A 22,695-nucleotide genomic window follows, 5' to 3' on the forward strand; every position below is an offset into this window, starting at 1 on the left:
AATTAAATCCACAGAAACATCAAGTAGTCAACAGAAACTTTTTTCCCCCTCTGGAATCGTATCTGTTAATGTTACAATCACATACCAGAGAACTAAGTGAATAACAACTCTGGTCAAGGATTTAGACCTACACAGGGCAGGAAAAAGTGCAATCTACTCATGTTAGTGGCTTGTTCTATAATATGTAAATGACACTAACAATAGCAAGCAATTTTCTTTAGTCATTCATTCATTCCCCTACACAACAAACCTCCAATATTATCAAGATAAATGAAGGAGCTGAGCTATAATTCTTATGGGGGAAATTTAATAACCCGTTTTAGTAATTTTTGATTTTGAACCACAGTGCATTACAACACAGATAGTGGCATTCTGCACCATGTCAAAACAAGTTCCAATTACCCCAGGCTGTGATTTATTTTCTGGTTCTAAAGCTGAGGAGGTAGATGCTAACTAGTCGTCTTTTATATCTGCTTGCAATAATTTTACTGTGACTGAAGAAAAATAATTAAAATAACTTTCCACCTTCTGCCACTGGCATGTACAGTTTTTGTCAATTTACCATAATGGGTTGTTTCTAATATTACTGTTGAATTGCTTAGGGTAAAATCTTTGTATATTTATTGGAAATTAAGTTTTTATTTTTGCCCTGTGTACTCTTAACTAAGGATGACAGATCACAAAAGAGCACATTCTGAAAGGTTTCCTTTTCTTTACCTGTGTTTTTCAGGAAGACTTCTAAGAAACCCAAACCATTCATACATCAAAACTTTCTGGTACTGCTCCTTAAGGTGGTACTTTCCAAAGCATCATATTCACACTCAGAAAACAGTTTACGTGTTCTCATACTTAAGGTAAGGGGTGGGAGTATGTTTTATTGCACGAATAAAATATCTGAATACTGCATAAGTAAAAACAGAAACTAGGCAGGTAGCTCACACAGCTCTTACAGCGACAACTATTATTTATTTGTACTGGTGCAGTGGTCAAAGGTCTGCCTTACAAGAACAGGGCCACAGCCTGCAAGGTGAAGTACAGATAGAGCAAAGCAACCTTAGACAAGGCACAAAAAAAAGCAGTAATGGAGAGTAGAAGCAAAATGCTGGCTTAACAGTATCAAAATAACATTTATAATTACGTTAAGAACATGTTCATCTTGTCAATTCCACAGGTAAACTAAGTTAAGGCAATTAAATGTTGTCCTGTGCATAATGGTGCAGTTTCCATTGTTTGTTTGCGCAAGCATATCCTTACCACACCAGATACAATGATACCTAATTACACCTTGGCACTTTTACTGGAAAGAGCATATTCCTGACTGTCCTTTACATCAGCTTTGACATCAGCAGAATGATTCTTAGTTTACTTTAGTCAGACGAACGTCAAGCTCTCTCTATATTACAGTTTAAAGTTTCTCATTTCACCAGTAACTTGTTTTAACAAGTAAGTCAAGTGTTGGAGGATCAGATGACTTTGGGGGAGTGGAAGGTTATGCTGTTGGTTTTTCTTTCTCTAGGACAATATTTCTCTAGGACAAGCAGGCATCCTTGACATGTTGCTATCTGTTAGCCACTCAATCCTTGACCATTTTAGTGTTAAGTCAAAAGAAAACATCTAGTAGACGTTCTATGAGCCAACAAAAAAAAAAAAAAAGAAGGTTTCAGAGTTGAAGAAAAACAGGTGTTTGCATAAGATCATCATTAGCAATGTTGGGTCAACCCCTAAATTGGACTAAAAGGATAGTTCTGAAAAACCATCAGAGATTGTTCTTTTAAAAATACCCAAAGATGGGTGTCTGGTCTGAGCAAGAATGAAACTTCACGAGCTGAAAAGTAGATGTTGGGTGTAGGCATCCTACAAAATACAGAGCAAATAACCAAGATAAAAGTACAGATCCCAGTAAGCAATGGAGCCAGTGTGATCATGCTACTGTCTCGTACAGCTGTAACTCTTACAGCTTATATATATCAATGAATTGAAAATGATTCACCATCAAGATCTGATCCAACTCTTACCAAAATCACCTGCCCATTAACCAGATGAAAGTAAGCACTAATTTCATCCAAAATGAGCTGTTCAGCCTGAAATTTCACAGGTGCAAAAATAAAGGTAAAACTGTTTTTTTCTAAGATACATGAAACAACTCAAAAAATGCATTTCAGATAAAGGCATATAGAAAATTATGCATTGTCACGAACCTTCTCATATATTTATGTAGTCACTTGAGAGTTGGGACACAGATCAGGACAACTTTACCATTTTTAGACAGAGCAGGATGGTTAGCAATTAAAGAAAGTTATGTCAAATAACTTTCATGGGTACTTGATTACACAAACTTCATTATACTATCTCTTCTTTGCAGGGGACACAAGAAGATGGAAAAGAGCTCCACTGCAATATGCTGATAGTTTCTTCTTCTGTATTTCTAAAGAAAAATCAGACATTTGGTGGGGAAGATATCTATTCTGGAAAGTTGCACAAAATTGTGGAAATCATGCTGAGAGAGGAAAAGTACAGATGCAATATTGAAGTCCTCATGGAAATAAGATGAGAAACAGGATCTGGGAAAGCCAGGCTCTGTGCAGAAGGCAGAAAAGACTGCAAGCAAGCATCTTTTAGAGTCTTTTTTTTTTTCTTTCCCCTTCAGATTCTGATATATCACCCCTACCAATCACCAACCAAAAGCGAGAGGGTTCAATACAAGCACATTTGTGACAGAACTTGCCACTGAGTTGTGACAGCTATAGCTGCCTTTGCAGAGCTATACAGTGACCGGGCAACACACAAGGGACCGATGGCTCAGCAAACATGGGCCAGCTGCTTCCGCAGCCAAACAGCCACAGACCCTTGCTGTTACCCACGAGGAAGATGCACAAAAGGCAGAGTTTCAAAGGCAGGAGCAGTTCTACAGTTTGGTTACTTCTTTGAGATGTTTGCTCGCTTCCAGTTAAGCAGTGAGTTGATTCTTCGTAATTTAGATTTTAATTTACTTTAAAACTTTTCCCTTCAATATAGTTAATGAGTGCAATAACACTACAAAATGCGTGTTAGTCAGCTAATACACCCACGCCCTGGGTGTGTTATAGCCCTCAGCAACACTGCTGCCCCAGTATATCCACGATGTGCGCATGCTGGCTGACAAAAACACACCTTGTTGTGTGTTATTGCTTACATAAGACAGGACTTAGCATATGTAACTGTATATTAATGACACGCCTTGATACATTGTTAAACTGGAAACTATGGTTGTGCTCCATCAGAGGCTTAGGTGTGTGCTGTATTACACAGAGCAAAAAATAATTAAGAAATCCCGCGTTCCTACTGGCAAGAGCTGGAGAGATACGCTGGGAACAAGACCGTGCTCCTTGCTGACCTACATCCAGCCAGAGCTGGGCCGGCCTCCAAAGTGCTGAACACCTCTGAAGCACGACCTCTACCCTGAAACATGCTACAGAGACACAATTTACTTGGACAGGATGAAAAAAACCCAAATGCCCATCTTTCTTCCCAGGGTGCGGGTCCTCCATCAGTGCGACGCAGCCGAGTCCCAGCTGCTGCCCAAGGGCCTTTCCCCTGCCTCTTCCCAGCCTCCTCCCTGCCGGCCCCGGCGTTTGTGCAATCGCATGGTGAGAAATCAGGGAAGTGATCTGGCCAACCCCTCCCGTCCTTTTTTTCCCTAGGTTAGTTTTCCAGTTTACCACTTGCACTGGCACCAGTGAGGCGGCAGGAACGCGCGGCTGGGACCTCCCTTTCTGACGCCAGCCCACACACCAGGTTGGCTGAGAGCAATCACGAAACCATGTCATTAACAATGCTGGCAAAAGCCTTCCTACAGATACAGTTATCCAGACAAAAAGTTGTCTTGCCCCAGCAACTTTTTTCATTTGAATAATGAGTTAAGGTGGCTCTCTACTGCACAGCAGAGGAGGGAGATTTCCCCAAATATCTCTGCTGAGAAACTGCATTCAAGCCTTCAGTGTGGCAGTCCTGACTTCACCAAAGCTACGCCAAACGATACCAGCAGAATATCCTGCCACTGGTGTTTTAATACTGATTTTTATTTGTTGCCTTGTTTTTTTAATATCTTACACTTTTTCTTCCACTAAGGGCATTACCCAAGATCTTCCTTTCTTTATGATTGCTCCCCTTTAATGCTTCAAGCTTACCCACCAGGGAGGTTTGACTTCCAGCTGCCACAGCTCCATCAGCTATCCTACTGGCCCATTTGAAGGAAGTAAGGTGTTAATTAGGGTGTTAATGGCTGCACAAACACCTTTTTTTTTTTTTTTTTTTTTCTTCATTTCAAGGAAGAATCAGAGCCTGCTGGAAACTCAGCATTCCTTGCAGAAGTGTGAGGCTGCATATAAAAAAATCAGCAAATCAAACTGCTTTTAGTCAGCACACAGTGTAGATATTCTTTGGCTCCCAACAGTTTCCAACTACAATTCTTTTTTTTTTATTTCTTTCATCTTTGATTTGGAGCTATTTTGTTGAGAAAATAAGGTAGAGCTTTTCCTGTTGTCTTTAAGTGCCCAAGTATTCTTTTTTTTTCATCTTTAAAATTCCATACCAGAGTGCATCTTTACAAAGACGACATCACTTTAACTCCTGAAGTAAAATGTGTGGTTTCATGAGACAGCTGAACCAATCTCACATCTTTCTACCGCCAGGAGAGGCTGCTCCCCCCTTCTTTCCTGCTGAGTCTTCCCAGTGCCAGTCCACAGCTGTGCTGCCTCTGGCACTTGTCTGATACCCCTGGGAGTTCAGCTAACTCACTGTACTGACATAAAACTCTACTTTTATTTCCCTGGGTTCATTTTCTGCCAGTTGAGTGAGCTGAACCAGCTGAAAGGGGGGCAGTGTGAAGTGCAGGGGGGAACACGTACCTGGGGGATTCTTCCTTCTGACAGCAGCAAGCTGCTAAAGTGGCTCAGGCATCTTGCGGGACCTCACCCTAAGGGCATGACTTTACTAAATCGCCTGATACAAATTAAGAGTTTGCTATTACAGAGACAGGCCCCAGTAATCATCTGATCTCACATTAAACTGATTCAGCTCGCTGAAGTGGCACAAAACTACCTGGGGTGGTGGTTGTTTTTGCCAGGTTAGCAGGTTGCACCAGCACATCTTCTGGGCAGGTGTGGAAGCTGACACGAGGCGAAGGCAGAATTGCGTGGCAGGGCTGGGAAGGAAGCAAAGAGCCAAGGAGATGAGTGAGCCCATTCCCTCTCAGCTTTGGTGAGATTTTCAAACCTGTGAAATCACACCCCATTTTAGGAAAAATCCTAGCAGAAAAAAATAAATATTTCTCCACTGAAGTTAACAGATGAAGGTGAAGTTACTGTTCCCCCAAAGTCTTTATATAAAATTGTTGACATGCAGAGAAGCTAAAAACTGTGCTTCTTTTAATGGAATTTTTATTTCCATGTAACACCCCAGTCTAACAATCACTGCAAAATGTCTACAGTGGTTCCAGATCCTGCTGTACAAACTGTTTGTTACCGTTCCCTCAGCTTGGTGAGGGAATCGTGACTGTTCTTTGTTCATTTCTGTGAAAAATCAGCAGGGCTACTTCCAATTATCCTCAGCAGCAATCTAACTTAAGCAAAGGGGGAAATTCTGGTTGTAATCTAAAACTAATTTTTGCAGATGTCAAGTAGATAACAAACCTTACTTCCAGTACCACAGCTGGAACTGTGTGGATGGGCCCCATGAGAGGCTTGGCATCACATCAGGTGTGTATACAGCAGGAACACAACAGGGTTTGTCTTCTTAAACCAGCACCTTCCTAAATACTGGTTGTTTTCATCTTTCACTAGCTGCTGTTTTTAAAACATTTGTTTCTGTTATGTAGGAGGTTTGTTTTTTTCTTTTTTTTTTTTTTTAATGGAGCAGGTTAGCTGGATCTTTATGCTTTGTTACAGATAGGGTGACAGGAGAATGCATTTGTCAAGGGGGCTGATGTCTCCCAGGGATCACAGAATCACAGAATCATTACGGTTGGAAAAGACCTCTAAGATCATCTAAGTCCAACCATAATGAGAGGTGAGAGACAAGTGGTACCTTTGCCAACAGAAAGTCTTATTTTCTCAGCATACGCTACATTGGTACTGGAGATTTTGCCCCCAGGCTGTGCCAACCCAGCTGCAGCAGCACATTTGTAAGTGAGGTGGGACAGGACCTCGCAGCAGGGATCTTCACAGCCCACTCTGACCTGAATTTTGCCCAGGTGGGCAGAGGGGTATTTTTCCATTACTTCTATTCAAACATACTCGCATTATTGGCTTTTGGTTACTTGTACCCATTTCTGGTCTGTTCTGATAAAAGCCTACAAAAAGATATTAGAAAGAAACTTCGGATCCAATTTGCAGAAATATCTGGAGTCATAAACAAGCACTGGAGTTCATGATATCTGATACATTAAAAATACAATCCTGTGACCTGTTTCTGGCTCTGGCAAGTGACCTCTCCTGTGAAAAGCTGTTGAAATTCTGTACATTCACAGCTGAACTCCAGTGCAAACTTAATTTAAACTTCACCTTCAATAAATCTGGATCATTACCTCATCGCACTTTTAGCTACTAATAGCACAAAACTTTATGGATGGCTACACCTGACAAATTATTAAATATTTCAGCTATTTTCTAAGTGAAATTAAATCTATATGCATTTCTTTAGTCCTCATCTTCTTGCAGAGAAATGAATGTACCTCTCTGTACTGGTCTTACGTTATTTAAACAGCCTGATAACTCATCCTTTCTCATCTTCTCAGGATTCAAAATAAATCAGTACGGTCTCTTAGTCTACTCCTTCCTAAAGAATAGTGTCCTCCCAGATCTAATCTTTTCAAGTAACTAAACCCCTCAAGTCTTTGAATCATTCTGTTTCTGTAACATTTTTCTGTAATAAGAAAACCAGGATGCACACACTACCTCCTGTAATTCACATACTGACATCTGTATTGATGCAGGTAAGGTTGCAGTATTGTATTTGGACTAGATTGTTCACGGACATGCACGTATTTCACTACTGAAGTTACAGCACTGTTGATCTGTTTAAAGAAATTACTGTTCACCGAAACACTAAGTTAAGAAAAAACACTGAAGGAAAAGGAGTGAAAACATTCTCTCTCCATAGAAGGCAATTACATAGCTAGACATTATCTATGGAGAGAAAGAAAATCCTAAGAATCAGTGGGGCTTGTCAGAGTTGCTTTAATGTGCCTGATTTTTTACAAACACTAACCCACAATTTCCTGACATCTTAAATTATATGCTTCTGAGAAGAGTACAGTTTGGCTACAGTGTGTCATACAGATGAAGTCCTCGCTGACTGAACAGAAGGACATTTTTGATGCTATTATGACAGGCTGGAAAAATCCTTACAAAATACGTCGTCTAAAAAAAGCTGCAAAGTTAACTTACTGGTCTACAGAGAGCACTCAGTGCAGCCTCAGCTGAGATTCAAACTTAGTTCCCAATGTCCATTATTAACTCCACCAGAAGGGCATGAATAATTGGCAAAACAAAGTGACAACAGGGGAGAATCTTCTGGGTCCCAGAGGTATGCAAAAGATCCAACTGCAATCCAAGAGGGTGGAAAATTACCAGCCCAAATATTTTGACCAGAATTAAGTATTAATATTTTGGTGGCTTCCAGAAAGAAATATGATTAAATGGAGTTTAAAACCAAATATTAGAGAAGGAAAATAGATTTCAAGTTCTTATGCAAACCAGACATTTTCTATGCAAATTCAGGCACTGAACTTCTATAATCTGAATTTTAAAACATAATTTAATGTCTTGATTGTAAATGGTGTTTTTTTTCTTTCTGAATGTCATGCTGAATTACTGTGTGCATATGCAGGGTGTGTGGGTGGAAGGGATTGGCACAAGGAGGAATATATTCCTTTAAAAATATTTCTAACAGAATGGTTAAGAATAAGAATATAGCACTTCCAATAAAAATAGAACTAACCACTGTTTGTAAACACGTCAATGTGCAAATGAAGAAGCATTACTTGTTAAGCACCAACAATATTTGATTCAGCCCATGCATTATACCAGTAAACTGGTCTCATTGGCCCCAGCCTCATCCTTCTCTCCTTTCTAAGCACTTATATTGTCTCTCTCCATGGGAAGGGATATCAGAGTGTTTCACAGATGAATACGGACAATCTTCAAATTGGTCTTCCGAACACACCTCCACTGTTAAGTCCTACATGTATTCCATTATTTAATGAAGTCCAACTTAGATATACTGATCAAAACGCCTGGCTACTGTAATTTACATTCAACTTCATCAATCAAAAATGGTTTTATATTTCTAAAAATATTCTAGACCTTCTGTATATTTTCAGTTTACATATCTGCAGTACAGAATAGCAAGAGGTAGGCAGAGACTTGCAATGCACTTCTAAATACAGGATGCTCTCCTGGAACCACTCTTAATATATGCAGCCATAGCTTTCTCTCACTAGTAAGAAGTAGCAGTTTGTTTGTATATCTGAAAAAATTCACAATGCTGAGTTTGTGGGCCTAATCAGGTAAGGCAGTGGGCAAGCCTAAAGTCTACTAACTTCAATAGGATGCAGGAGTTCCCCACACCTGGCATTTTTGGACTAACACGGTAGAACTTTTTAGCTCTTGCAAACTGGTGCAGCTCTGCTGTGTCACGGACACTTGGCTAGATTACTTGACTTGCACCCTTCTTAGTATAGTGAATGTGGGAAGTACATAAGTAAATAAGAAAGCCTATTTCATGCTGCATATGTGTCTTGGAAGATTGTTATGTGGTTAATTTTACAAAAGAATAGCAGAGCTGTGCTAACAAAAAACGTTGAACAAATTTCTCATAATATTTATGCAACAACATCTAAAAACACAAATTATCTCTAGTTTGCAACTCAATTTTCACACTAGATGAAGCTATCTCAGCATGAAATCTATTTATAAGAGACAACAGTATTATTGTTCTGTAGTGCATATAATTATTTGTATGCCTTTACTGGAATAGATTTTAACTCTTCATCCCATCAAATACGCACTAGAACCTGCCCTCCGTAATAGTGTTCTACCATTCTGCAGACAGCTACCAAACTGGTATAAACCTAAGAGAGTACTGGAGGGCTGTGCTAACATTTGGCTACCTTTTCAGGTTTATTGTAACTTCAATTTCCTTGAGATAATGGTCCTCTGGATCAATACGTGCATTTGATATCAATGGTCATTTTGAAAGTAACAAAAGGTTAGTTCTGATAAACTTAATCTCCTTGCATGCCAGTAGTCTTCTAATAATTGAATTGAGAACACTTATTGTCTTAGAGTATCTATAAGGAATAGTATTCCATATACAAAAGAACACCTGCGTGTATGCCTTTTTTTCCATTAATCTATACCATTATACATCTCTAATATAGCATTACTTTCTGCGGTCACATTACAGGATCAGGAATCAGAAATTTTACTTCAATACTATTACTACCCAAGCTGGCTAAAACAACCAAAAATGACAAAGTAAAATATTTGGATCATGTCAGAATGAACCTATTGCCAGAAGCTTCAGTATGCAATGTCATAAATGATTTTGTTGTTTTGAGTTGACAGTGTCTTTGGAAAATCCTATGGCTCTAGAGGTAAAACTAACTAACTAACTAACTAAATAAATAAACTAACTAAACTAACTAACTAACTAACTAAACTAAATATTATAAAATAAACTAAATAACTAGAGTAAAAATAAAATAAAATTAAATTAAATTAAAAAATGCTTGGAAGTGAGATTAACAGAAACCATACCAGTTTGTTTTTTTCAGAAAATGGAGCAGGTAAAGTTATCAAGGCTAAAATTGATCTGCAGAAAAATTACAGATTAGCATGCTTTCAACACACAGGACTGGCTGCTTGTAATAAGGTATAAAATTTGGATGGGTCAGAAGCCAGTGATGATTTGGAACTCACCAAAGTTTTACATGTAAAAATCTGAAATCTTGAATTAGATTCTATTTGTCACCAAAAAACAATACCGAGTGAATCAGCACGCTGTCACTGTTTTGTCTGCTTCAGACAATAATCAAGCTGCCCTATTCTGCTCTAGTGACAGCCCATCATTAAGGCATTAGAAACCTAAACATCTGAACTGAGTCTTAGGGCTATGGTCGTATTTGGAACTGTACTAGTCAGATGTGGTCTGTCTCTGCCAAAAATAGGGAGTCTAAGGAAAGCCAACTACTTCCCATCTTCTTGCCTAAACAAAGCAAAACTTTAATTTTTCTAGATTTAAACTCCGATCATCCTTCTTACTCAGTTTTGACTTTCCTTTAAACTTTACATGATCTCCCTCTGTGCAAACAAAGTGGGAATATACAATCACAAAACCTGATCCATCAAAGACATCTCAGAAGTCATGCCACATAGAGCACGTGAATTGTCGCTATCAGCTAGAATGAAATCTTGTGAAACGCTTCAAGAACTTCCAGTATAACCAAATGGGCACTCACCCACCCAGGCCGAGCAGGAATGTAAAATTTAAACTGCGGAACAGCGGCACACAATAGCAAAGCAATTCAAGAGCACAGTCCCTTTCACTCATTCTAGAAAGCTTTTTGTAAAACTGAAGGCATGCTTTCTTGTGTGTACATGGAGAACAAACAGCTGGATGCTGGTACAATGCAGTGCCACTATTCCAGATGTGCTCTTTTCACAGTTTTCCGTTTCCAGGCAGAGACTGAAATATGCTCATATATTATCGTAATAGTTGTCTTGAGCAACTCTAGAGCAGATTATTTTGCTACTTCTTTCCTCAAAGCAGAAAAATGTAATTTTTGTAATGAAACATCCTTTCTGCTGAGACCACCAAGCAGTTGTAATCCTGACAATTTCTCTAGACTTTAATTCAACAAAACCCCGAGCTGCAGTAGTCTGAAAAATGCTCTGCAGCAGCAACAGGCCAGCTTTGACCTACAGACAGCTCCAAGATGCAGCTGTCCCAAAGAATATGTAATGTGCAAGTTTATGGTCCTAGAAGAGTGCTGAGAGCACCCTTCCTTGCATAACGAACTGTGCATCGCCATCTATTGTTAGGATTAGTCAGCACTTGTGTGGGAGTTGGACGAGGTTTAAGGCTGTAATAAATACTTTGATATTATATGGTTAAATGTAAAAAGAAACCATCTCCGCTGATTTACCAAAGGGCAAAATAGCTGAATGAACAAGTCTGCGTGTGACCTTGATCAGGGCAGACAGGTGGTTTCAAACGATTACCTCAATTAAACACAGCCATTTTACAGAGATGCTTCTCTGATAACCGGATAAATGATACCACAGGGAAATTTCATCCTGCCAGAAACCCAATGACCTCTCTAGTTTCTACTTGCAGATATATCAGCACTTACATAATGTTACATTCTGCTCAGAAGCTGCCAGTTAAAAACCAAAGAAGTTCCTATAGAAACAGCCTTTTTGGACTGTCAATAGAAATAGGCGAAAGAGTTTGAAAGTTATTAAAGATCCACGTAATTAGTAATGTACATTAACTGGTGAGATGTGTTCTCCTTGACATAATAACCCCAATAATATCAACAGAACAAAACCATCCGAGAACAGACCTTTGAAACATTAGCATGTTGTTTCTAAACAGCAATTCTGTTTTAAATTTGACTGAATTTCATAAAGGACAAACATCTAAACTAAAAAATTAAATGAAGTCTTCATTTGGGATTAAAACTTTTTTTTTTTTAATGCTAAAACTCTTTCCTTCCAATGCTACTTCATTTGGCCTGATTCCTTTTCTCCCCAGTTTTTTCTTTGATCAATAAACCAATGTTAGTTTAATGTAAATAAAAATCAGAGTCATTAAGTTAGGAAGGCAGACTCATCACGTTCAAGTGTGTACTCTGAATTTTTTCTTTCCATAAAGTTGTGTTCATCTTTACAGTAAAGTCAAGGATGAAAGACTCAGCTGTAAGTTAGACTAGGCAGGTAAATGGGATTTTTTTTTAATCTTAAATATTTGTTAATAATGGATTACAACACTACAACTACAATTCTTCCATTCAAAATTAAAAAGCAAATGAACTGATAAAAATATAAGCTGCAACAAACCATACATTTCCTTTCTTGTAACTTTTCATACTTGCATAAATACAGTTTACGTAACAGACACCAGTCTCAGTAAAGATGAATATTATATAGTTTTATAAACGAACTATATAGTTTTATAAACGAACACTGACAATTATTTTTAGGACTCATTATATTCTATGAATATTCACTGTTGTCTGCACAATAACTGTAGGAAAATAAACATTGGCTTTGAGTCTCACTTACCCAAGTTCCCAAGTTTGAACCAAAGTCTGCTTATCTGTACCCTGAATTAGCCTAAACGTTAGAGGATAGTATTTGACATTTGCTTTGATATGACTACTCACCCAGACTAAGAGAGTATGAAACTGAGTTGATTAAAATTACATGAAACAGAATAAACAGGCAAACAAAAAATATTTGCAGATTCCCTCTCCGGTGAAACTGCAAATATGCACATAAATGAAGGTAGAGTTTCTCGGGAGAATTGCAAGAAACCTTTCATAACATAGTACCATTTTGCTCTCTCTTCTGCATTTCTAGTGTACCTGAGTGCAAGCATACCAATCATCCGCTATATTTGACAGCAGAGGTACATTTTGAAGAATTAAAAATAAGTCACTGTAATAAAATAAAACCATTAAAATGAATTCCACTGAGAAGATAGTACATTAAGTTTTAATTGATACTACTTAAAATTCAAGCTTACAAGAATTATGTCTAAATCACCCTGGGTTTCAATGACCCTATATGGCTGCCTTTCTTCCTTTGAAAACAGAAGGGTGCAACTGCACTTTTGGAGTATTGCACTTTTCTCATTTCTGTACACTGAAGGATGGCAAAAATCCCTCCCAAGTAATTCTCCTATCCAAGATTAAGATCAGATGTTCTTGTATAGTGCTATTTCCATCTGCTTTTTTCTTGCCTCTCCTCTTCCTTCATTCTTTACTCTAAATCACAGCTAGTTTTAAATCTGTGATTAAACAGTCATTAGTGAGTGACTTCTAAATGTTAAAACTGTGGGGTTTATAAATCTCAGTTTTCAAATGTGAGAACATCAAAACACTTGTGGCTTTTTTTCTTTGTGACTTTACAGGGGCATATAATGATTATTATGAGCTGGTCTACATTTTTAAATTAATAATCAGATTTGAGCAAAAGCTGCAAAGGCAAAAATGTCAACAGAGGGCAAACCACTAACTGTCATTCAGAAGTTTCTACCCATATATCCAGCCAAATGGCTTGGAGACTAGCCATGAATTAGGAAAATACTACAAGGAGATGATTATGTATTGTGTGGTATAATTCTACATTATCGACACCTGCAATTACTTAACTACAAACAACATAACTTCTGGCATTAGAATATCAAGATATTCTTAAATAAATTATTTTACACAAATGAAATCATTTCTGAAAATATAACTCATTTAAATCAATGTCAATGATTCCATATTTAGGTTAAAAAATGGCAGAAATATGTCATTAAAGTCAGAAGTGATGAATGTAGATCACATCTGTAAGCACTGCTTGCCATTTAAACTGAATTGATATGTTTGTACAGGGCAGTGAGACATTATGGTTCTTCGGAAATTTTTCTCCAAAGGAGATAACAATAGAGGTAACAATACACAAATGCATACAACTTTCTTCTTCAACTTCCCAACAACAACAACAACAAAGTAATTTGAATATTACATACTGAAGAAAGCAGCAAGCATTCAATTGCTGGACATGCCAGACTGACTGCTATCACAGCTCCAGAAGTACTCAGACACTTCCCAAATAAGTAACAGTTCGTTACTTTTCTGTTTGTGGCAAAAGTAAGAAATAGTGGTTGTGGGGTTGGGGGAACTGCGTAAAAAATCTTTTGACAGACATCAGCAATCTGAAGAAAGGAAATGTTGCTTCCCATTATGACAGTCACAAGAAACCACTTAAGCACAGCTCTTCCTGTTCACATCAACGAACCTGACGCATATGCTTAAGGTCTTCATTTTTGATGGTGACTAAAATCCTTGCTCATTCTTCCTGCTTCTGCTCCAGAAAACCAGGTTAAGGTTCTGTTCAAGTTCATGGGCTACAACTCTACTTCTATGCTCGCTGATGAGTATGAGAAATAAAATCCTTTAGACAGAAATACAACAGCTAAAAGAGACACACAGCCAACGAGAAAAATGTGCCAGTCACTACCTTCTCAGAAAGTTTATGTCATAGCTAGTCTTGCATATAATGACTGCAAAAGAAATTGATTAAATTAATATGACCAGTATTTTCTCTGACTGTTTTGGAGAACAATGCGAACCATATTAACACAAGTTAATAGCACTGCTAAGTCCCCTCTGCACACTGAAGTTATAATGACCCGATTTCAATCCCGAAAGAAAAAACCTTTCATTTCAGAGTGCTCCAGGACGGTTCCCAGAACCTTCTTTTACATCTTTTGACTGGGACTTGCTGACAGCTGCTCCATGCTCAGTCACGTCTCTAGGCCAGAAAGACATAAGGGCCCTGATTTTTGCCTTCTTTTCCTTCAGGATGCAGTGCATCAGCAGGGCCCTAAAGACAGATGAACCTTTTGCTTTCCTCTGTGTGAGCTCTCAAATACCCCCCACACAATTACAGGAGTCAGAAAAGAGTGTGGATATTTTGCTGTGACCTCCCACCTAAAAGTTAAGGACCACGAAGAAGCTGACCCTCTTTTCAACAGCAGGACTACTGGGCCCAAAGATCCTCATACAACTATAGGGAGAAACTACAGCGCTACAGAAATTGCTTTATATAATGATAGAATAAGGAAAAAAATGCATGTGTTTTGTTTCTCACAGGACTCAAGTCACTTATTTTTAAAGCTACTTAAGTTGTCCAATAAAACCAGCAAAATGATCCACATAAATCACCTTAGGTGCTATGCATAAACAACACTTACTCCAAGGAATAAATACATATATATAAAACAATAGAGTTGAGGCAGGAAGGCCTTTTATATATACATACATAGACATACACATACATATACACACACACACACAATTTTACTTCCAGATCTAGCTCTTTAACAAAGATGATATCATATATACTTTTTCTTTGTATGTTGTGTAATCAAACTGGTTTAGACATCTCTAATAATGAAGACATTGCTACTATTATTATAAAGTCATATAAAAGTAGGTGAGCAGCTGTAGCCTAATAAACACACAGCTGAACAAAGGAAACTGCTGACAAGCTGCAATCTTGTTTTAATGTAAATTCTCATGTGTTCACATCATATTTTAATTGTACACAACAATAAATAAGCTTCCGTCACTAGCAGTTTCTCATAAATGGGCTAATGCTAATTACCCCTCTATTTTCAACCACATGCTTTTAGTAAAAAGATTGTCAGAAAAAAAAAAAGAAAAGAAAAAGAAAATAATGAGCTTTGCAAGCCATTTGAGTGGCAGAAAATATTGGTTTTATTAGATTTTTCTAGTTTTGTAGGAAAGCTGCGGCAACTCTAAGACACCTCAAATTTCAAGCATTAGATCAAGCAATATATGAATTATGTAAGAAATACTTAACCTGTTTCTCTACATTCCTCTCCAGAATTGTACTGGTGAACTGAAAGCTAAAATGTGGAACTCCAGCACCATCACTGAATTTAAGGGCTAGCCTTTCTTACACCTGGAAATATATAATTAAATACAGAGAACAGTTTTGCTTTTATTCTGTCCTTTGTTCTACAACTGGCATTAGCAAATGTTTGTTTGCCCTGAAATCATCTGTACTAATCTGATAAAGTTAGACTCTGACTTATGATAAGATATCACATCTAAAAGAATGACTGTTCAGGGAGTGATTAAGAAGAAAAGGCTCTTTGATCCCCTCGAATACTACAAAATTTGCCTCTTTTCATTTGTACTCTTCTTCTCTGATTAATCCTTCTGGCCACATGTCTTAAGCTTCCAGACAAAATCAAAACTACGCTGAATACCATACAAACATACAGATTAAGACACAAAGGTGATGCTTGCATTATGTGGTGGCCCTAGAGACCATCCACACATACTTTCTATACTGCAAGTGTGGTTTCAGGTCTGGTTGGAGCAGAGCCCCTGCAGTGTGGAGGAACCCACATACTTTATCACACTGTCTGGGTTAGGGTGCTTGCTCAGGCTGCCCTGCAAAGCCATTGGGTTGAGAGAAGGCTGGGGGTGGCAGAGAATACCGAGCCTATGGCTGCTTTAGCAGTGTGATACAGGCAGCTGTCCAGCTGTTCCATGTAGCCTGGCTGGTTTTCTGTTTAAAACAGAAACATCCTTTCTGCTATCTATTAAAATGTTGATGGGTTATAGTGTTTGCATCTCAGATCATAATATTAGTATGATAGCACTAAATATGCTATTATGAAATCTGGACAAGGGTTCAGTTAAGGTTGCCACAACTTCTCTGCTCTCACTAATGATGTGACTGTGGCTAGAAAATGTCCCTAAGACGACTTCATCCAGTGATGACACTATAACACATGGTAGCTTTGGTGCCTCTTCTCTCTATTTACACTCTTCCTAAATGCATAAAACTTCACTGGAGCACAAACCCTGCTATGGACATTATAGCACAGAAGTCCAGCTCTGATCCAGCTTCTTTACAGAGGAGCAGAGGGAGCATCCCTGTCCATCAGAGAGGAGAGGAACAGAAAGGTGCACAAAGAGTGCATACATCCTAGTCTCTTTTCTTCCTCTCTGCTCAAACAGAAAGGTTGCAAGCTGAACCCCTGTAGACTGAGTGGGGAGCTGAACCACCGCAACGCTACTTTGGGGACAGGCTGTACAGAGTGAGGCACAAGATTCATATCACCCTGAAGTCAGTAACTTCAGTAGTCTCAAAATCTAATGTGTTTCACGTTGTTTGGGAATTACCCATATTCAGAACTGTGATACCACCATGGTATTGAGATACTGTTCATCATTGCTTTATACTTCACACCTCTAATAGTCTACTGACATCATTATTGCACCTCCTCACATGCATGCATTTAGCAATAGTCAACACTGCTCCTTTCACATTCCACTCCACATCTTGCTATTGTCTTCTGCACCTTGCCTTACTCCCACAAGTCCTATAGTCATTAAATCACTGTCATGAGTTATTACATTTGCATTCTACTTTCTCATCCAAGTCAAACTAAAAGTTTCATCACTTCTGAAGTTCCTGAAGTATTCTACAAGGTATTAGGCAAGAGTTGAATAAAACAGTCTTGGCAGATTGATATTTGATTATCATTTTCTAGCAGAGATGGAGAAATTTGGTTTGCCTCTTTTCAAAGACATTTGAACTTTGTGGATCAAAACCTTGATTAGATCATTACTAGGTTCATCACCCATTCAAAACAGTTTGCTAAAAGGGGAGTTAAGCACACAAATGTACGATTAGCTTGTAATGTTAGCCTTGTTTTTAGGAAGGTTTCCCACATAGTTTAGTCTCATATCACATCATCAGATTTCACTACATTTCAACTTCTTGAAATGTACAACTGAAAGAGACCTTAATTACCATTCTACAGACTACCAAATTCTATAGAATTTCTGCTCCCCAGTCAGTTCTTTGGTTTCTTGTTTCAGTAGTGTTCTAAGAGAAATTAATATTTTTTGCTAGGTCTCAAAGTAGCTAAAGATTTGGGATGCTAAACTTTTTGTAGGCCTGATATTCAGGAACAAGTAATTAGTACCTTAAGGAAATTATATTTCCTTTGGAATTTCTGCAAATGAATTCAGAAAATTAAGGTATTTCAAACCCTATCAATTTTAGAAACTTTTAGCTATTATGTAAATGGAAATAGTAAAAGTAGAAAAGTTATCATTTAATGAGAAAATGTTAGAGGATTACAGAAAAGTATATAAGCCTAAAAAGTGTACACACACAAGCACATAACAGCATGCTAATGTAATTATGTACTCTGGAGATCATAAATATTTATGTAAAATTAAACTCTGAAGCTGCAATAAGGGGAAGATGATCTTGTTGAAACCTGCAGTGGTCAGAATTAAGATGAGAGTAGATCTTAACTCCTCCAGATTTCAACATCAATTCCCACAAAGCTTTCCAGTTTTATCTAAAAGAAAAAGAATGTAAGCTTCAAGACAGATCAGGAGCATCTGGTTCAGGAGACGAAAAAAGAATGAAAAACATGAGTGGAGGTGGAAATGTAGAATAAAAAGTCACGGGGAGCAAAGGGTACTAATAAATATAATGGTGAAGCAGCAAGGACATGATAGGGAGACTAGAAGAGTCTACAAAATCATTATTAAATAACATCACCTTCAAAATGCAATATATATTACATCTTGGAATTCCAATTACATGAATAAATTGCATGAGTGTCTTCTCTGATGTCATCAGAGCTCCTCAGTGGAGCAACAGTCCACTCAAGCAATCCTGAGGGCATATTATTTCTTAAGTCTTTCAATGACAGCTGTAATTTGCTTTTCAGCAATAAGAATTTTCCTCACCAAGCTAAAAGAATTATTGCTGCATTAGCAGAGTCAGGGCCACACATATCTGACTGATATATGTGGCACAAATTACTCTTAGCCATCTTATAGTTATGAACTTCGAAAATAAATGCTGTGTGCCATTTCATGAATATATCTCCATTTATATTGCAAATACAAAAACTGCACTAATGGTTTAAAATGACAAAAGGGTACCTGGATCTTTATAAACAATGATTCCTTTTATGCTTAATACAAGCTTGTTATTTTATCACATATGCTAAAAATTACCTCCTGCCATATTTAAATAGTGGTAGTACTTTGAAGAAAAGTAGCTGTATGAAGATGTATTAATATACTCATTTCTGTGGGAATTATTCTATTGTAAAAGATTGCAGTTAGAAAATGAAAAAAAGTTAATCTGATTTGTGTAGACTGTGGCAGAAGTTCAGAGTTCTGCCCAGGGCACAGGTAGAAAGCCCCAAGCTGGCACTTCCATGGAAATGCTGAGCTGTTGCATTAAAAAACACAAATGTTTTGTTTAGCACAGGTAGGAGCAAGTTTTGATATTATTAATCTTCTGATGGAATTCTAATACACAATAAGTCTATTCGTTAAAATTACCATGGGTTTACAGCATAAAGATCAGATTTCTACCCATAAGCTGCAATATTATGCACTTTCAAAAACATTATTTTGACCTTTCAATGTATACTGGGGTTATGCTCTACAACAGCTCTCTTGTAATTATGTACACCAGCATATTTGCTAAAAAATGAATTTTAAATCATCAGAGCTATTTGATATCGTAAAATGTCATGTATCTGTTGATCCATTTCTGAATGATTCTGACCTGTCTCTGGAAGAGATACACTTTTAATGATATTAAAGGATTTAAGTAATCATCTGCTTTTGAGAAGACTGAGAATTGTGAGTCAACTTCTTTGCTCTTAACATCCCTCCTGAAAGGACTAAAAAAGCAAGCTGTATAAGCAGAGTAGAGCTGGTATGTAAATTATGAGATATTCTTCTCATCATATGAACTCATCAACTAGGCATTATATCCCAGAGAAAGCATCTGCTGTGTGAAATTTAGGACAGTAATTCACAGCCCATAGAACACCACATCACCACAAATTACATTTGTTATAAATTTATAATGATGTTCATATAAAAACATTACATTTTAATAGTTTAAAGAAGTGACAGCACTGGACACTTTATAAATGTTTAACTAGTAGAGTCTTCATAATTTAAAATGTGGGGATTTCATCACTGAAGATATTGGATTGAATCACTGCTTGAACTGGGAAGGGGGGGGTCAGTTACTTTAGAAATCTACTGAAAGCCTAACCTCAATGCACACAAATGCTATTTTTAAACATAACCTTGTTTGAGAACATTTACATGAATCATGGACTCATCTGAAATTGTGCAGCACCTTGTTCATAAAGCCCAGATACAGTTATCATTGCCAGGGATTAGTACGTGAGCTTAGGCCCTCTGTTGAGGAACTTGAAAAGTATGCACTTACTGTTAGTGAAAACGTCAAGCGACCATTACCAGATACCCAGGGAAAACCTTAAATGTTTTGTTTTCTTTCTTCTTATGTATGTTATGACTGAAATCTCTAAAATAGTTTTCATCTTTGATTTAACTCGTTAAACACTACATTCCTTTGTCCTCACACAGTCATATCACTTGGTCTCATTATCAAGACCAGCTTGCTTTTGTTGTATCTTTGTTGTATTTTTACTCACAATTTCCCTCTGGCAACCCATATTTGAAATGCCATACTGGTCTATGTCTCCTATGCCTAATTTATGTGCCTCAGAGTCCCACATCATCACGGCTTGATGGCAAAGGACTTTCTGCCTCTACAAAATACACCTTTAAGCACTTGAACTGTATTCCCTCTTTATCTGCATCCATACACTACAGCTGTTAAATCAAGCTCTGTGTGACCTGCTGTTTCACTCATGACAAGCCTTGTGAAAATGCAAGCTTCTCAGCTGTGCTCCAGCCTTAGAAGACAAAGAGGATATGGATCTAGACAAAGCGAAACACCGCTAACATTTGTCAGATAACATATTGAGGTACAGATCTTGAAATATATGCAGAAGTCAATAGATAGAAGCATTGTCAAGGAGAACAAGGAAGTGCTGAAGATTAATGAAGAGAATGTGTCAAGCCCTTTGACTCTGGTCCAGTACTAGGTCATTTAGAAGACAAAAGAAAGACCACTCCTTCCCAGCAAGGAATCTAATTCCTGCATTTGATTTCTTCCTGGTACACCGTAATTAAAATTTTAGTTACACTTGAAATGTAATGGACTACTTCACCCTCCGGAAGTCTGTCAGCAAGGAGACTGAGTTAAGTGAATAGATACAACAAGAAAGAAAGGTTTTGTTGAAGGGTTCACAATAAGACTTTGCAAAAAGTCACACTGAACATGGTTTCTATGCATACCTGTATCTCATCTTCAATACAGGCAACCAAAATCTTTCAAAGCTCTTTCAGTTTCTGGTAGCAGCCTCACATTAAGATGATGTGAAGACCAAGAATTTTCGAAATACTGCCGAAATTAGCATTGTAATGAAATGAAGATACTTCTGTATTAATAGTGAGGAGAAACTAGTTAAATTCCCATTCCTGCTTGCATGGAACTGAACGCTGTCCAAGGATCTGTTTTATATATGATGATCGTCTTTGTGCCAAATTATTTCCTACTTGGAAGTGTTGGTGTCAGGCAATTCCTTAAGCTTATTTCAAGACAGGCAACAAGCTGGATTGTTCTCTGGAGCAAGTAAAGACATTTTAGTATGCTTGCTTGTGCTTACCACAATGAGGTCCTGGTCTACAGGCAGTAATGCAATTCAGTTATGACAACAAGAACAGTAGTAACTACTGCAGGAACACTCGCATCAATGCTACAGACTCCAGAAATACATGTCCCTAATAATACATTAATACAAATAAATAATACATGTCCCTAATTATACATTAGCAATCCAGCTGAGAAAATATTTTTGATAATTTAATCATATTTTCTTGGCGTTGGTTGAATCCCTGTAAGTAAAACATTGTGTGATATTTACTACTCCTTATCCAAGGACCGTTAAATATTTTGCAAACATTAAGCATCACAGTAACCTGTGAGGGTAGGTGACTAATACTACACATAAAGCTGCAAGGACAAAGCAGAAAACAGCAGAAGTAGGAGCTGTGTAGCTTCATGTTAAAAAGATGTCAGCAGACAAACAAATACTAAGGACAAATGAAGGAAGTACATTCATAGGGTCCTCTGTTTGAAATTCTGGGATGGGAGCAGGGGAAAGCAGCATATGATTTGCTAGCAAAGCAGGTGTTTATCTGTGTGGTGGAAATACCAAAGTGCAGTGTGCTCTCGTCAATAAGGAGGAAACACTTCACAGGCAAAGCAAAAACACTGACAGCAAATTAGTCATTGTAGAGGTGTAAATATGTAAAACAAAACAGCACCTCTGGATTAAGATAACCATGGACATTCCAGACATATCTCCAGCTGCAAAAAGTGGACCTAAATCACATCAAAGTCCCAGTAACAATTTCCTTGAGCATAGTTTCCAAGCTATACAAACTCCTACATACATCCAAATACAGTAAGTTAATTGCGTTTAAAAAATCCTCATTATATGACTTTATGCATCAGTACTTAATTTTCTGATTTTACCACAGGTTATATGAAACCTAGTATTTTTAACTGAACAGCCTTGTGGAGTCTAGTCATCAGCTGTAAAAAAAAGTCTCAGCTTAGATCCAAAAGTTAAAATAAAATTTAATTCTCACAGTTAAAAATTTCTTAATGCTCTTACTTGAGAATAACACAAGTCACATACAAAAAGAAAATACACTGTATTTATGGTTATACACACATATAGGGAAACAAATTATACCACAGAAAAGGGAATTAGAGCAAGCATAGGCAGTACAAAATTCACAAAGCAGAAGAGGATTCTGACAAGCCAGAAAAAGCTGATCCTATAAGCCTGGACAAGCTTGCTTTTTCTATGAAATGAAATAATCAGAGCATTCCTGTACCATCTAGTGCTTTGGGTCAAAAAAAAAAAGTAAAGTTTTCTGCAATCTGGTATCAGGCACAGAAC

The 22,695-nt window shown here is 37.7% G+C and overlaps 1 protein-coding gene across 8 annotated transcripts in view; it reads right to left on the minus strand.

Moving 5' to 3' along the window:
* ULK4 (unc-51 like kinase 4) overlaps positions 1-22,695 on the minus strand; it is a 246,606-nt gene that overhangs the window by 27,597 nt on the left and 196,314 nt on the right. The window contains exon 37 of one of the 8 annotated variants that reach the window (XM_066992021.1): positions 5,080-5,182. The exons of the other annotated variants lie outside the window; for them this stretch is intronic. Within the exon in view, the coding sequence (XP_066848122.1) occupies positions 5,080-5,182 (103 nt within the window). The remainder of the gene's footprint in view (positions 1-5,079; positions 5,183-22,695) is intronic. 8 annotated transcript variants of the gene reach the window in all.

This window comes from Anser cygnoides, chromosome 2 (assembly GCF_040182565.1).
Source record: "Anser cygnoides isolate HZ-2024a breed goose chromosome 2, Taihu_goose_T2T_genome, whole genome shotgun sequence".
NCBI classification, from domain to species: Eukaryota; Metazoa; Chordata; class Aves; order Anseriformes; family Anatidae; genus Anser; species Anser cygnoides.